This window comes from Cherax quadricarinatus, chromosome 50 (genome assembly GCF_038502225.1).
Source record: "Cherax quadricarinatus isolate ZL_2023a chromosome 50, ASM3850222v1, whole genome shotgun sequence".
NCBI classification, from domain to species: Eukaryota; Metazoa; Arthropoda; class Malacostraca; order Decapoda; family Parastacidae; genus Cherax; species Cherax quadricarinatus.
The window spans coordinates 12388748-12406728 of NC_091341.1; the positions used below are offsets into that span (position 1 = coordinate 12388748).

Here is a 17981-nt window from a genome sequence, read left to right on the forward strand (position 1 = left end):
GTGGAAGAGCATACGGATACACTAAAGGCCTAGGAACTAGGCCTTTAAAGGATTTACAGGAGTACATCTGCATTTATAACTTCAGTTCACTTATCAGTTACAAGCAAATTTAGGAAATTTGCTTAATATATTTGGTATCTTATTTTCATTATTAATATATCTTGACATGTCACGTAAGTTATTATACTGTCTGTCTCTATATTTCTCAATGAAAGGACAACTAAGCACATAGTGCTCAAGACAGTGAGCACAAAAATAATTATTAGAAAGTTGAAAGATTTACTAGAAGGCTAATACGAGAACTACGAGGGCTCATTTACGATCATAGGATTACTAGAAAACTGGAAAAGCAGAGAAGACATGATCAGAAATTATTGGATATTCAGAGGCGCAAAGTTAGAGACAAATTATTTGTAATTTTAGGAGAAAATAATGGTACATATGTGGATAGCATAGGTTCACATGTGTCAGAGTGTTATAAGAAGGAGTACCTTCAGTGTCACGGTAGTGAACAAATAGAATGTATAATGAATATATATGAAGTGTAGGCAAACTCAATACATGGATTCAAAAGTAGAACAAAGCACAGAAGGGCAGAGAGTAAGTCACAATAGAAGTGCGAAATGTGGGGCCTAAGAGTTAGAGCTCAACCCGCCCAGACACAAGATCGTCGATATAAAAAGTAGCTGAATACATATGCAAATATGTCAGATCAACGTGAAGTTTTACATACGTGAGGCTGGTATCGGTTACTTCGATGTTAAATGTGACGTTGAACTTGATTATTTCATATTGTCTATGCAGGTAGTGGTGGGCAGCTGTAATTTATTCTTTTGAGGGTTCGTTTCATTTTCCATTCCGAAGATCTCGATTTCATCTTTCTCTCGGGAGAGAAATAATCTAAAGCTCTTAGCTTTATACCTGTGCATCATCGAGCTTGACACAACCTGAGCAAAATCCGGGAGGAGTTGCACAGGGCGGGGCTGACGAAGGGTAGCGGCGGCGCGTGAGCGGAGCTCCAGCAGGAGCATGTGCGACTGAGCAGAACCTGGCAGCCAGCAGCAGCAGGCTGGAGGCGGGTTTAGTGTCTCTCCGGCAGGTAGTGGAGACGGAGCGACGGGGTGAACACGGTGGCTGCTTACTGCAGAAGTAAGCTCCCTGGCGACGCCACTACCCTCGCTGCCACCCCCACTCCTGCTGACTTACTGCCCATAACTCTTCTTGTTGTTTCACCTACCGTACCCCTAAAACCCATATATTTTTTTGTTTCGTATTATCAACTCGTAAAAAATTTGCATTTTTTTTCTGAGAGTTCTACAGTTGATGTGGTAACTTCTGGGGCCGCCACTTATATACTGTAACCAAAGTGCATTGTTAAAGTTTTTTAAATACACGATTGAGTCAAGTGTGTATCTTACAACTATTTTTGCATTACACACACACACGAACATATATATATATATATATATATATATATATATAGATATAAATATATATATATATATATATATATACCAAATGAAGTTTGTATTTTGTAAAACGAAATGTTTTGATACTGTAGATAGGCATTCGTCAAGTGCCTGAGAGGTGAGATACTGTAGTGTTAAGTGCGGTGGTGACAAGACGTGTGGAAAGACTGAGAGCTCCACCATGCTTCTGGACGCTTTCCTGGATCTATTTCTGTGTCTCCTAGTATTATGTGGCCCCACTCATGTTCTGGCAGCAGAGGAAGGTGAGTCTTCATGCTCGCATTCATAATACACATTAATTATCCACTTGCACTTAGTACTGCATGCTTCTATATCGATTTTCCTTCCATGCAACGAGCAAGAATGTTCTTGCTAGATCTTAGAGCAGTATAATTTTTACTATTAAAATTATAAATTATTCTCAGTGGATCCCATTCTTTCGAAGAGAAAGATGGAGAAATGAAGGGTAAGGTGAGGTATATGTCTTGATGCCGGCGAAGAACTTCTGATCCAAGGAATTGTAGATGCCCATCCTGAGATCGAATCTGGTTGCCTCCCATTCCACAGGATGACCTTGACGACCTTAGCGCTTTCCCACGAACGTAATAAGAATAGGTAATCTCCCATCGCAATTCGTATTTATATATATATATATATATATATATATATATATATATATATATATATATATATATATATATATATATATATAATCTTACATGTCGTGCTGAATAAGTAAAACTTGCGATTTTGGCTTAAATAGTAACGCTCTTCTTGCCGAATAAGGCAAGCGAAAATTTGTGTAAGCAATAATTTCGCAAAAATCATTCTGAACCTAACGAAAAAAAAAATATATTTCATTGTGTTTCTTTATTATTAAATTATTGTATACTTATCTAAAATATATTTAGTCGGATTATGCTAAATTAAATTGCGGTTGTTATAATAAGGTTAGATAAGTTTTTTAAGGTTCTTTTCTTACAAAATTATTAATTTTTAAATTATCATAAATGGAAAAAATATATCTTTAAACGTATAAGAGAAAATTTAAAAAGAGCTTATTTTTAAATGAGTTCTTGCTAATTGACCAATTTTACCTATTCGGCACGATATATATATATATATATCTATATATATATATATATATATATATATATATATATATATATATATATATATATATGTATATGTATATATATATATCTTATATTCTGAGCAAAACAAAAAGAAGCTAATTCAATGCAAATGCAAAGTCCTGTAGCCAAAAATACGACGCAATTATAAGACAATTTTCCTTTTGTCGGGCAATAAAAATTCCATCTTTTCCACTCTGACCGCAATAAAAGTTCAATTCTTTACGCTTTTCAGGCAATGAAAGTCAATTTTTTCAACACTCCTCGTAAGATAGGTCTAGTTGAGGTTCATAATTAATTTTTACACATCTAGATAATTTTAGCCGAAGAACCACAGCTATGTGTATTAATTTAATCAGTTATATATATATATATATATATATATATATATATATATATATATATATATATATATATATATATATATATATAATGTATGTAAACTGCATATGCGAGATCATCTGGTGACAAAAAACTGAATATCAAATTATTGCTACATATTTCGGCTCGCCATTAAGGCTTTGGTCAACAGCCTAAAAACAAGTGATGCAACATACTATTGATTTACCTAAGTGTGATGAGATACGTCAGGACCAGAAGCATGAACCAAGGCAGGCTCAAGAATTTGTAACTACAAGGCAAGACCAGCTTTACATTAAGTTTTCATTTACCTTGTTGGGTGTTGGAATTCGCTCTCGACTAAAGGGTTTTTCACCTATACATGCTCACACACACACACACACACACACACACACACACACACACACACACACACACACACACACACACACACACATATATATATAATGTGTGTGTGTATGAACACTGAACGCATAAATATTACTATATATAAAGAATGCTCAGCTGAGCATTAGAACCAAATATGTATACTTGTGTGTGTGTGTGTGTGTGTGTGTGTGTGTGTGTGTGTCTGTCTGTCTGTCTGTCTCTGTGTAAAGCAGCTTGAAATCGGTGTGTTGTCTCTTTGCTAAAAGCTGGGAATCGTTTCAGATTCCACTATTTCAATTTCTAGTCTCTTTCACATTTCTCCTCTGATGCTGTAAAAATATTCTGTATATTCTCGTCGTGTCATTCGTTCAGTTTTCGTATGTCTCTCATTTCTTATGCTAAACAGTTTTTTCTTCAATCTTGTCTAGTTATTTAAGTATTTTATGCCTCATGATCACGTCTTTCATTCACTATTCATGAATTACAGTTTTTGTTCTCATAATATTTTGTCATTGCTTTTATTTCACGAAATTTAGCTCTATGACGCATCCGGGTATTTAAGAACTGATCTTGCATACGCTTTATTGTGTTGATGTTTTACTCAGTCTATATTCCAGAATATTATTCATGTATTTGCGAACGTGGCGTATCCTTTGGAATTTATACGGTTTATGTGTGCTTTTCAATATAGGTTTATTGTTATGCGATACTCTGATCTTTCTTCCTGTTTACTTCTGTGATTTTCTCATTCTTATCTTTAAGCAGTTCACCTTCTAGTCTATGATCATTCTTTTTAATTTCCTACAGAGCTGTTGGTTATTCTAAAGTGTTGAGTAGTTCTCGTTTGGTTTAATGCAACCACTGAAGCGAACGATTATATACTTCGGTGAAAACCTTTGACCTATATTAGTAAGAGTGCAAACTATTGTGGCACCACTGATGATACTCGTGCAGATTTTAACGTTTTCGGGTTCTGGTCAGCCACCTCGTTGCCAGATGTGTCAGTGCTGATTTTTTTTCTTATTTGTAGGTAAATACGTTTTTATTGGCTCACTTAACCTAACCTAACTTAGCCCAATCTAGCCTATCCAAAACTTATTAAAAAATATTTCTAGATTTACATTAAGAAACCGACTTTTAGGATTACGTGGAAATTAATGTTTTGAATCACATAAGAAGTTTAACATATTAAGTATGTGATTTAAGAGTATGGGTGCCAAGACGGAACCTTGTGGGACCCCAGTGAGGATACGGCATATAATACAAAGAGTCTGTTTCCTGCTCTGTAGATATTTCTTTATCCATGAATTTATTTACGAGATTCTAACAATTTCGTTTATATGATCTTTGGGTGACGTTTTATTTTTTATATAATGCCTCCTAGGTCTCTAACTGATCACTTTGTATAATATTTTAAATATTTTGTCAGATAATCTATGTTTTAATCTGGCCTGATTTTTTCTTTCTTCCATTTACATTATTTGAAATATATTTAAGTCATCTTGTAAAGATTTGCCATAATCTTTTAGAATTTGTTTTGCATCTGCAAACATATTCAAATAGTTTTTTCCTTCCGATAAGTCTTTAAAATATATTAAAAACAGGCTACAACTAGTGTACTCACCTATATGTGCTCATCTATATGCGGTTGCTCTTGGCCTCTGCCTCTTCGCTGGTCGCTACTAGGTTAACTCTGGTACCCAGAGCCTTGTTGCTTCTCTTCTTAGAGCTATGCTTGGATTCTGCCTCTATCATTTCAGTCTCCAGGTCGTTCCACTTCCTGACAACTGAAGAAATAGATCTTCTCATCCCTGTGACTCATCTGTGTTTTTAACTTTCAGCAGTGCCCTTGTGCTCCTGTTTCCCGTCTCTCAAACAGTTTGTCCCTGTACACCCTATGAATTCTTTTCGGTATTTTATAGATAGTTAACATATCACCCCTAGACGTTCTTTCATCTAGTGCCATCAGACTGTGTCATCATTACTTCTTCTCAAAGTACATACCCATTAGCTCAGGGATCAAGTCTAGATGCAAACCTCTGTTTATTTTCTAATTTAATGATATGCTTGACCAGGTGTGTATGTGTGTGTGTGTGTGTGTGTGCGTGTGTGCGCGTGTGTGTCTGCTCACCTAATTGTGGTTGCAGGGATCGAGTCACTGCTCCTGGCCCTGTGTATGTGTTTACTCGCCGAGTCTTTGATCAGCATCACTTATTTCTGGCCTCATGGGCTTTTCTTATATACTGTTGAAGCAGCTTCAACAGTATACTGAAATACTGTACATCCTTATGACTCGTTTGTGTCTGCAGCTTCTGTCTCCTTGATTCTGTCCTCTATACTCTGTTCCTATCTTCCCTTTTAATTGTTCCTCTTAGAATTTTTTTAAATTGTAATTATGTCTCCTCTTGTCGTCTTCAGGGAGGTCGTCAGATTCTAATGCAATCCCCTCACTTCTGATGCTATACTGGTTGCAAACCTTTGGATATTTTGAAGTGCTTGCATATAGGATCTGGTACTTAATCACTGGCTTATCGTATGTCAGGTGCAATGTTGTGAAGGATTTTTTTTAAATACCAGCCTCATATTGTTTGGTGGCAAATGTTATTTTCGCCTATTCGAATTATACTACCTCCTATCTAATCCCTAAAATATCTATTTCCAAATTTCCTAGTTCGTTAAATCTTCAGTGGCTTTTGCACATCAGTGCTGCCCCTCCTGTTGCACTGACCCATTTTTTATCTTCCTATCTGGTAACCCTCTGGGAATATTGCGTTTGTTATTCTTGAGAATATTGTCTTCGTGATAGTTTCATTATTAGTGTTTTCCTCTCTTACTCCTTAATTAATTTTCCTTGAGACTACATCTACATTTTAGCAGCACACACTGATTATTTAGTCTCATAGTGTGTTGGTGGCATGTGACTGTCATACCTCGCTTCTTGAAATACCAAAAAAGGAGTCAGCGAAGTGTTTGGGCATTTTTTTGACTCTCTTTTTTTTACTGCTGATTTTCCTTCTTGTACTTCTTCCTTGTTTCCCTTGTCTCTATTTTTGCCTATTATTTCTCATCCTCCATCAGATCTTTAACAATAGACCGTGACTAAGCTGTGATTTTATTTCATTCCTAATGCTAGATTTTATGTTTCTGGAATCGTAAGCAGAATTCACAGTAGCCATGTGTGGCCTTCTACATATTTACCTAGCCTTATTTTTTTTTTCCTGTCTTACTTGCTGATCCCATTTCTTCCTTGAGATCTATATTTTTTTTTTTTGGTTCTTCCTCCTGCTTTCGTAAATTCTACCCATGTTCTCCGTGCCTCGTGTCCCCCTCTTCTTTTCTCCTCAAGGGTGGAGTGATATGTGGAGGTTGCAGTGATGTGTGTGGGTGGGAGTGTAATCAGTGGGTTAGACCGAAATTTGTCGTTTCAAGTGGGATTGTCGGCTGGAGTGGTGTGTATTGTTTCGAGTGATACCGTGAGTTCAACATGTGGTTTGGTGTGGGTGAGTGGAGACTTGTGATATACTGGAGGTGGTGGTAATAGATGGATGGGAACAGGACGTACCTGGCATGGGTAAAAAGGTCAACAGAAGTGTTCCACTGTCTGGGCAGTGGTGGGTTTTCTGGTGATGATAATGAGATGGTATTTGTTGAAGACAGTAATGACGGCCTAAATCCCTTTATCGCTTCCCAAACTTAATATTCTTCTCTTACTAGACAAACAAAAATAGCCTAGTTGACTGGCTTTTCCTTCAAAACATAAAAACCATGCTGAAGTTGAAACTAATGCGTCTCATCAATCTGGCAACACGTCTGCAGGTAGTTGCCCTTGTTATAGGCTATTCACATTTTCGTAGGCCTGCCTGGCGAGATACAGTAGACGAGATGCAATGATTCCCTCCTCTGACTACTGTGACTTCTGATTTTACGTAATACTTCTTTTTCTTTCCTCTCAGTATAACGTTAACATCGCTAGCTGATCAATTTCTTCACTTAAACTCGCTTCACATAATGAAAAACTCCTATAAAAAAACAAAGCCTTTGATAAGGTTGAAGTTTATTTCCAACAACACAACCACCTCTAACAAGTTAATTTTTATTGGTTGCGTTGTAGGTTTGATCGCTTCTAATTGCAAGTCACGGACACCGTTTTTTTTTTTTTTGACTGTTATTCACGCTTAAGATATTTTCCATTAATAGTTTTCATTTCCCTAACACTTGATATTACTGCCTACTTAAAAAGCCACTTGAACAATTAGAATATATGCGGTGACAGGCAAAAAATGTGGAAATTTGGTACATGTCCTACTCATCCGCTGTGCCTGTTGGTGTGTGTGTGTGTGTGTGTGTGTGTGTGTGTTTGTACTGGCGGATATAGCCAATCAGGATCTCATAGAGATCTAACAAAGCTCTGAAATCACCCAATTAAGGCTTCATCATAAACTGATCAGCGTTTCACATTGTTTTATCAATAATAATAATAATAATAATTGTGATAAAAAATAATAATATTTTAAATAAGTCATATTCAGCGGTTCAAAAGTATCATACAAAAAATATGCTGTGAATAAAATACTCGAGAAAGCCACTGATATTGTCTCGTCCTTCTGAAGTGAGTAAACACCACATCCTAGGTCGCTGTTTTCTCGAAATCACGTGAGTAAACACTCGAACTCTCGACTGATAACCACTCATTTCTTGCAGTCAGTATTTCATGTGAAACTGTTGTGGCTTTTCCCCTCAAGGAAGGCTCCTTGACGCTGGTGAGGGGCTCTTGATCTAGGGAATTGGATCTGTTCTCCAGTTGGATCTGTGCTCCAGTTCCCTGAATTAAGCCTGAATGCCTTCCATCCCCCCATAGGCGCTGTATAATCCTACGGGTTTAGTGCTTCCCCCTTGATTATAATAATAATGTGGCTTTTCTGTAGGAGCAAAATTCGCGATTTTGTTTGCTAATCTTCTTTTTTGACTCTTCATTCAATCATTTCAAGAATTATCATCATATTTTCAGAGAGTAATTTAGCGAATTATAACCCTTCTGCAACACAGGATCTCTTTCATTATAGGAAAAATAAAAAATCTAAAAAAATTGCAGAGATATAGACGGTTGATTACATCAAAGTTACTCTGAGGGATGGTTAATTGCTTCATAGTTTTGAGGTCGGTGATTCAACGTTTCACTAACTGTGGATGTAGCGTAAAATGTAGGTTTTATCCCTGATAAATGGGTCTTTGAATAAGCATCTGTTGGCTTAAAACCAAATGTCTTTCAATTTAGAGATCAGCAAGAAAAATGCACAACGCGTCGCTAGCTGTGTTCAGGGGAAGAAGAGAACATGTCAGTTTCTGTTAATTCTTAGATAGCATCTAACTGAACAAATTCTATCAAGATATTCATTTTAGGGGAACAGATATTGCTATGGCTGAAAGGCACAGTAGATACTGATGAGGTAAAAAGCTGTTGGAAAAGATGGGATACCAGCTTGGGGTGTTTGAAGGCAGTGCCGGTAAATTATGCTATCTACTTTAGATAATTTTTTCAAAATTTTTCTCCATAAAGGTAAATTAGCAGACAAGATACATTAAAGACATTTGGAGAATAGCAAGACTATTAAGGCATCCTTTGGCTAAAGAAGAGCTTTATCAAGTTATTTGAGAGGCTCATAGTGAGAAAACCTTTAATACGCTCTGTTTTTGTATTATCTTTGTGGATGGTATCCTATGGGATGGTAGTATACCTTAAATTTAGGATACCAAGTGAAGTAGAATAAATTTACCCGTGTATAGTATGTAAAAGAAAAGATTTGCCTGCAGGTAATCTCCTCTCTAGTTTTAACTAATCATTAATATAATTAGAACCATTGATGGACAAGGCATAATGGCTGCAACCTTGTAATCTAAATATACCTTAATGTTGATTAGTTGCACCTTTGGGTGTCGATTAGATTAAAAATCTACCCCAGGTAAGAACCAAATTTTATAATGTTCGTGCCTTTTCATTTCAGTGATGAACCAGATTTACCACTAACCTCTTTTGTCTCTAGAGGAGGTTTAATACATTGTTAATTATACCAGTTGGAACACTGCATTAATCATTTTGTACAGGCAATATGCCAACAAAAATGGATATAATGACACAGCATAAAAAACAGACTTTCGTTGAGACTACGCTTCGCCCAGGTAATGATCAATCAAACTGGATGACACGAAGCTCTGCTTCAGCGAAACTCAGCTTTAGTGGAAATTGATCTGCACATTGTGTCTTTACACCCATATTGTATGAACCACGTAAGGCTCTCCATACCTCCTGAATTATCGTCACACTGATATAAAGAAATCATAAGGTTCTCCTGTGACATATTCCACCCTGAAGATGAGGACACTTCTGTACTGGTCAGAATATTTATTAAATGCAACTTTACGCCAAGAGTGACTTTCTTCTAACCCAGGAAAGGTAAACTTCTAGAAATAGTCTTATTTATAGCTGGGCATGTTATACCAGATGAGGACAAATATTTAATCACTCTCTTGGGAATTTATTGCTGTTAAGTGATGAGTAAATAAATTAACAATCAATTTCACGACCCACACGCCTGAATACCTCGCCAGGGTTAACCACTGTCCGAAATGGCTGCAAGTGGTTGTCTTTGTGCTTAACAATATTTTATTACATGTAAAACTGCATGTGTTATGCTGCAGAAAGAAAGTTTCTCTTTCTCTTCTGTTTTGAAAGGGAAACAAAAGTATCCTGATTCTCGGCTTGTCATACCCTTTGCAACCATTCCACACTACGATCAGAATTTTTGAATGTTCACATAAGCGTCACTCACCCTCCTCTTTTTTTTTCGTGCCCATAAAGTCACACAGAGTATTCTGTCTGTCGACTTCCCGTGGTAAAAAGAGTGGATATTGCCTCCCCTTAAACAGATCAAACACGGTGCATGATGTTTGATGTTAGACCGTGGCTGAACAAAGGGGGATACGTCACTCATCCACAGTCTCTAACACTACGCAAAATCTTGTTGTCATTTGCCCTCTTTTATAGAACGTTTCGTTCAACGGGTAGCTTTAGGCAATCGCTCTCTTGAGCGAAGGTTTGTTTTCGTTGAAGGAAACGTGGTTGGTAAAAGTTCCCCTCGAGTGAAACGCCATTACATTAAGGTTTGCTTATTGCAACGGCCTTTGACGAAACGTTGAGCGAAACGTCCACATGCCGAGTGCTTGCCTCTTCCACTTGCCTGTCAATGCTCTCCTTACCACGCTCCTTTAAGAGAGTTTCTTACATGACGTCGAGGGAGGCTCCTGATCCGAGGAATTAGGCCTAAATCGAACCTCTCTATCTCCCATTCCCCCCAGACGCTGCACGACCTTTACGGGTTTAGCGCTATCCCCATGAATGAAACGAAAATATATAATGTAATACTATATGATAATATTAATACTAATAATTATAATTAATAACAATTGTAATTAATAATAATTATAATGAATATAATTATAATTACTGAAATAATAATATAAGAATAATTATCATTTATCATAAATAACTGTTTTCAGAATTTCACAGAGAGGATAAATGCAAAATTCAATTTGTTTCATTTACATCAATGTTGATAACTTATGTAAGTGATGTCAGTGATATTTTGCTTGATGTCTGTAATTTCTAAAGTTAATTAGTGGGTGTATTTCAATATATTCGCGAAGTCTAGAAATCTAAATATCTGTAAGGCTGATAGCATGCGATGTGCAATCAGACGACATTATTCTCAGTATATCATTTGCCACGAGTGTTTCCTGGTTTGAATTAGCACGTGGAGGTGAATACTTATATATATGTAATAAAGTTGGTAGAATTACCGACAATATATTAAGTTAAATTTAGGACACGAGTGCAACTCATGCAACATTTTATTGTGGCAACGTTTCGCTCTCCAGGAGCTTTAAAGACAAAGCTCCTGGAGAGCGAAACATTGCCACAATAAAATGTCACATTAGTTGCACTTGTGTCCTTTTACTTTACACACACACACACATATATATATATATATATATATATATATATATATATAATATATATATATATATATATATATATATATATATATATATATATATATATATATATATATATATATATATTAATTATGTAATAAGAGCACAGTAAACAGGTGATATCACAATATACAAAACAACCACTGTGGAAAAATAGTGAAATTCAAGCGCTTTCCTGACTTCTCACATAATCTAGGAATAGTTCCTTGATAATGTGGAAGTCACGAAAGCCCTTGGAATATCGCTATTTTTTCAGTGGTTCTTTTGCATATTGTGATATCACCTGTTTACTGTGATCTTATTGCATATTATTATATATATATATATATATATATATATATATATATATATATATATATATATATATATATATATATATATATGATTTGTTTACAATAATTTAATACTAAACAAACACAGTGAAATATACTTTTTTTCGTTAGGTTCAGAATGGTTTTGGCGAAATTATTGCATACACAAATTTTCGCTTGTCCTATATGGCAAGATGAGCGTTGCTATTTAAGCCTAGATCACAATATCTGTCTATTCGGCACGATATATATATATATATATATATATATATATATATATATATATATATATATATATATATATATATATATATATATATATATATATATATATATATGTCGTGCCTAATAGGTAAAAACTGGTAAATTAGCAAGAACTCATTTAAAATTAAGTCCTTTCTGAAATTTTCTTTTATACGATTAAAGATATATTTTTTTCGTTAATATTAATTCAAAAAATTTTAATTTTGCACCAAAAGATTCCTAGAAAACTTACCTAACCTTATTGTAACAAGCACAATTTAATTTAGCCTAATCCAACTAAACATATTTTAGGTACGTTTACAATAATACTAAACAAACACAGTGATATATATTTTTTCGTTAGGTTCAGAATGATTTTTGCGAAATTATTGCATACACAAATTTTTGCTTGTCTTATATGGTAAGATGAGCGTTGCTATTTAAGCCAAGATCGCAAGTTCTACATATTCGGCACGACATATATATATATATATATATATATATATATATATATATATATATATATATATATATATATATATATATATATATATATATATATATATGCTGGCCGACCCCTTATATAGCTTCCTTGGATGCTTCACTTTCATAGTTCCTTGATAATGTGAGTAGTCACGAAAGCGCTTGGAATTTCTCTATTCTTTCAGAGTGGTTGTTTTGCATATATATATATATATATATATATATATATATATATATATATATATATATATATATATATATATATATATATATATATATAATGTATATATATATATGTATATATATATATATGTGTGTGTGTAACTGTACTTACGTTTGTACTCACTGAGCCATGTTGGGATAGGTCGGGACTTAGTTCCTGGACCCCATCTTTTAGATCACTTTGATTTACGTCACCGATTTCCAGTCTCTTAGATTTTGTCATATCTACTCTTGAAGCTGAGTATTGAGTTTACCTCCACCACTGCCTCATCTGAGTCATTCCACGTCTCAATCACCCTAAGGATTGCGTAATACTTTTTATGGCTCGTTAGAGTTTTCAGCTTCCACCTGTGTCTCCTTGACTCTGGTTCATTCAGTCTGTTCCTGTCTGCCCAGTCTATCGCTCTTGGGATTTTGCACGTTGTAGTTATGTGTTTCCTTTTTCTTCTCTCCACCACTATTATCAGGTTTAGCTCCTTCAACCTCCCCTCATATTATATCTCTGATCTGGCACTAGCCTGGTTGCTAACCTTGGACTTTTACAAGCTCACTCCCCCGTAACCTCGTCTTCTACCCTCATCTTCAAATTCTTTTCCTAACCTCTGTCTTCTGGTTGCACCAGTTCACGCTACTGTCTCAAATCTACTTCGATTATTAGTCTCTGAACAAACACAACTTACTGAGGGTTTCTGAGATTCGCATTAATTCTCGATCTTCCCGGACCAAGACTGATCTCCCAGTTGGATTAAAATTCAAGGAATACATGTGCTTTCATATTGTATAGTCTATCGTCATCAAATCTCAATTTTCCACTCTCAGAGGAAGAAAGAGAAAGAGAGAGTATAAGTGAAAATATTTTTCTCTACGTAAAAGTAAACCAGCTTTGGTCTTCTGCGCAACACAAGAAGTGAACATTTCTTAGAAATGGACGTTGTGAGAGCTTTGGGAGACACTGAAAGCTGGGATAGAATTTGTTTGAATCCATGAGAAAATTGAGTATCATTTGATTTCTGTCGATTACTTCTTACCCTCCTCTTCTTTCCTTCTCCTAATCTTTCCTTCCCCATCTCTCTCTCTCTCTCTCTCTCTCCTATAATGTTGAGAACCCATAGCCTTAATACAGAAAAAAAACTTCGGGGAAAGAGTCCATTTCTTCAGGCCTCAGGAGTATTTTCGTATTGTACCTCCTGAATTTACGTTTTGCGATATTTTATTAATATAATATATACAGTATGGTTGAGGATTATATTAAGCTCACGTAGTAATGACACTAACGAACCCACACGGACAAAATATAGCAGAAGTTATGAAGTATACGACTGAGGTCCTCCTGCAGCAGAGAAAAATATTTATCCTCGTTTGCTGTCCAAAAAATTCATGAACCTCCTTAGAGGTAAGATATGCACCTAAGTTGCAGCAAAAGTTACCTTCTGTCTACAGTAACTAAGTTGAGTATTGAACTGAAATAGTTACTTCTTGGTGAGATGTCTTCATAATAGACACCCAGGTGTTGCACATGTCTTATTCCACACCTTAACGATATTGTATACTATTAATCTAGTCAGACACTGTAACACTGTAGTTTTGTTTCAGACAGCATCAGTTGTATAAACGTTGGTAATAAATACCGACAAGTTGGTTTAGAAAGACACGTAAGCAAACACTATAATATATTTATTAGAAAACGTTTCGGTCCTGGGACCTTGATCACTTCTAACATACAGAGGTAGAAAGACATTATATATATAGGCGGAGAGTGAGATGTGACGCACGTGACCTGAGGAATGTCATAAGAACATAATGGAGGAACACTGTAGAAGGCCTACTGGCCCATGCGAGGCAGGTCCTTATCAAAACAACCTCTACCTATGATGAGGACGGGTAGACGATGAAATCATGTAACTCCTGTGTTGTTGGGTTGGTGCTGCTTAAGTATCATGTATGCCAATGTTTTTGAAATTTTGTAGTTTCCAGTGTTGTGTTCTATAGTGTCGGTGACGGCGATTAGTGAGGCTTCTAGGCACCGTCGGCGTCTGAGGTCTGGTTCGGTGAGAACGAGTTGTGCCTCGTTCCAGTTCATCAAATGCCCCGTGGAGTCTCTGTGGAGGACACATGCGTACCTTACATCGTCTCTGTTAGAGGCATTTCGATGTTCATTCAGGCGGACTGCAAGATCTCTGCCTGTCTCGCCTACATATTTCTTGGGACAGAACCCACAGGGGATAGTGTAGACGCCTGCTGTAGAAGTTAGAGGTGTGGGGCTGCGTTTCGTAGTGAGGTCTTTGATAGATGATGTGTTTATGGTGGAAACGTTGATGTTACTTATGTTCTTATGACATTCCTCAGGTCACGTGCGTCACATCTCACTCTCCGCCTATATATATAATGTCTTTCTACCTCTGTATGTTAGAAGTGATCAAGGTCCCAGGACCGAAACGTTTTCTAATAAATATGTTAGTGTTTGCTTACGTGTCTTTCTAAACCAGCATCAGTTGTGTACAATAACTGCAATGATACCTGTCTGAAACAGCAAGACCATGGAATGTCTGTACAGAGGATATCTTCTACAACCTTATTGCTAACTCTGACCCAACACTTGGGAATGACATATTCTAGTGGGTCCCGCCCATCTGTGATCATACATTCAACTACTGCACTTTTCTTCTTGCTCCAGTACATAACCCACCTTCCTACCTCTTGTTCTAAACTGATCAAGACTTAAGAACTGAACTCATTCCATCAAGGCTAATGGTCTGTTTATCTCAATTCTGAACTGAAAAAAAGGAAACTTTCCAAAGGATACCCAGGTGTCACTACTACATATCATTGTCACTACTACATATCATTGTCACTACTACATATCATTGTCACTACTACATATCATTATTTAATGATTTTCTATTCACAAATAACCCGTACATAGGAGACAGGAGCGTACGACGACTTGTGTATTGTTCCAGTCACGGTATTGTGATTTTTTTTATTCTTTAACGATTACCTCTCAAGGTGGCAATACTGAAGAGCTTGTACATGTAAGTAACTACTCTGGAATCCCTCGTTTGCCTAATGGGTTTATTGTCCAACGCTTCCAGGATTATTTTTTGTATGTTTAATCCTCTTCAATCTGTTTGCCATTTGTCCTCAGTAGCATGGTAACTCCCTTCTGAATTGTGTTTAACATCGAGTCTGGGTATGAAGACGTAATGTGCAGTACAAGCTTTTATTCTGACACTGTCTCGCTCAGGGTACTGTTTGATCATGCCATAACTTTTTCAATATCTACCTCGAGTGAAACGTTGCCCCAACAAAATCCTGTTCAGTATGTTTTCTAATTATCCACTCATGTGAGAATCGCGCTTGAACATCTATCATCGGTTCTCTACGAGTGTATTATCGGTTCTATATGAGTGCTGCTGCATCTTGCCGAGCAGTGGGGTGTGGCCAAGCCTCTCCTGACATTAATGTTAAATTCCTCACGACTTCTGTTCTTTCTCTATGCTTTACAGAAAGTTCAACAATAGAGGACGGATTGGTGTGCCAATTTTCTGTCACGAAAACGCCTGCATTCGGTGATGATATAGATGCAAAGTACATGGTCATTTCACTGCGAATCTGAGAGTCGAAGCAAGTGCCCCTCCTCTCCCCCCTCCCTAAAAAAATAAAACACGAGAAGTAATAGAAAATCCCCAGCATGAGGAGCTTGTATGACTGTGAGACAAGCACCGTCATTCTCTCATACGTTACCAAGCTTTGCGATGTAATATTCCCCTCGTTGGGGTTGTTCTAGTGGGCTTTGCTTTTATAGATATCTGCTCTGGGTGGAGAGACTTAAAACAGAAGTAGATCACTCGATGAACTTGCATTGTTCCTATCATATTCCAGTCTTGGTCGTCTCTGTTACTTGGTGTTGGGTTATAGATTAAAGCAGTGCAACACCTCTTTCCACTTTTCTTCCTGCTTCGTATAAAACTCTATTGCTTCCCATTTCACATCTCTGTACGATTCTTCCTCCTAACGCGATGTTCTCCTTGGAAAATTTGCTCTCTTAATTATATCCGTTAACACAGGTTCTATAATCCTGATGGAATTTGGTATCTCCCATTTTACTCATTTAATTCACTGGCCGTATGCATGTTTGTATTAATTACACTGAAATTCCAGTCTATCTAGTATATATCAGATTTAGGGAGCTGATGGTTCTGTGGGTGTGTGTGTGTGTGGTGCATGTGTATTTAATGTGTGTGTATTCATGTTCCTCTACCCTGATAGACATTGCAATTTCGATTTACCCTGATTAGACCCGGATAAGGCTGCGTTAAGGAGGAGGAGATAGGAGGAGGAGGAGAAGGAGAAGGAGAAAGAGGAAGAGGAAGAGAAAGGATGCTGCATCGCTACTCTATTGTGATAACAGAAATTTCAAGTCATTTAGATTAAGCTGCTCAGATCTGGAGTATTACTGAAGTCCTAAATGATACGGAAATTACACACATAATGGGGACGATGGTGATCCTTTGTATCAGTAACCTTACCTACTACGACATGTTAAAGACACCGAATTTGCACTCTCTGGAAAGATGTAGAATTACGAGGGATATAATAGAAACGTACAAGTGGAAAACTGAATAAATAAAGGGGAACATAAGCTATGTGCTAAAATTATCTAACCAACACATGACTTTAAGCGATGGATTTAAACAAGAGAAATTCAGGTTTTAGAGAGGCTGTAGGGAAGAACTAGTTTGCCAGTAGAGTTGTAGATGAATGTAGGGGTATAAGTGAGTGAGCGTTAGACCTGCATAGCTCGAGACATTAGACCTACTGCAGTATTCCTTCACTGTCATAGTCTTAAAATGAACTCCGATAATTGCACGTTATATCGTCGAATTGTTTACATTGCCTCTAGCACTGACCTGTTGCTTGCCTTGCCTCTAGCAGTGACCTGCTGCTTGCTCTGCCTCTACCACTGACCTGCTGCTTGCTCTGCCTCTAGCACTGACCTGTTGCTTGCCCTGCCTCTAGCACTGACCTGCTGCTTGCCTTGCCTTTACCACTGACCTTCTGCTTGCTCTGCCTCTAGCACTGACCTGTTGCTTGCCCTGCCTCTAGCAGTGACCTGTTGCTTGCCCTGCCTCTAGCACTGACCTGCTGCTTGCCCTGCCTCTAGCACTGACCTGCTGCTTGCCCTGCCTCTAGCACTGACCTGCTGCTTGCCCTGCCTCTAGCACTGACCTGCTGCTTGCCCTGCCTCTAGCACTGACCTGCTGCTTGCCCTGCCTCTAGCACTGACCTGCTGCTTGCCCTGCCTCTAGCACTGACCTGCTGCTTGTCCTGCCTCTAGCACT

At 37.2% G+C, this 17981-nt stretch overlaps 1 protein-coding gene across 2 annotated transcripts in view; it reads left to right on the forward strand.

Moving 5' to 3' along the window:
- The first annotated feature begins 872 nt into the window (after positions 1 to 872).
- LOC128695329 (uncharacterized) overlaps positions 873 to 17981 on the forward strand; it is a 525149-nt gene continuing 508040 nt past the window's right edge. Inside the window, exons 1-2 of one of the 2 annotated variants that reach the window (XM_070095416.1) lie at positions 873 to 1149; positions 1562 to 1732. In XM_070095416.1, coding sequence (XP_069951517.1) covers positions 1651 to 1732 — 82 coding nt within the window. In that variant the 5' untranslated portion in view covers positions 873 to 1149; positions 1562 to 1650. The remainder of the gene's footprint in view (positions 1150 to 1561; positions 1733 to 17981) is intronic. The other variant, XM_070095417.1, reaches the window with a different exon arrangement.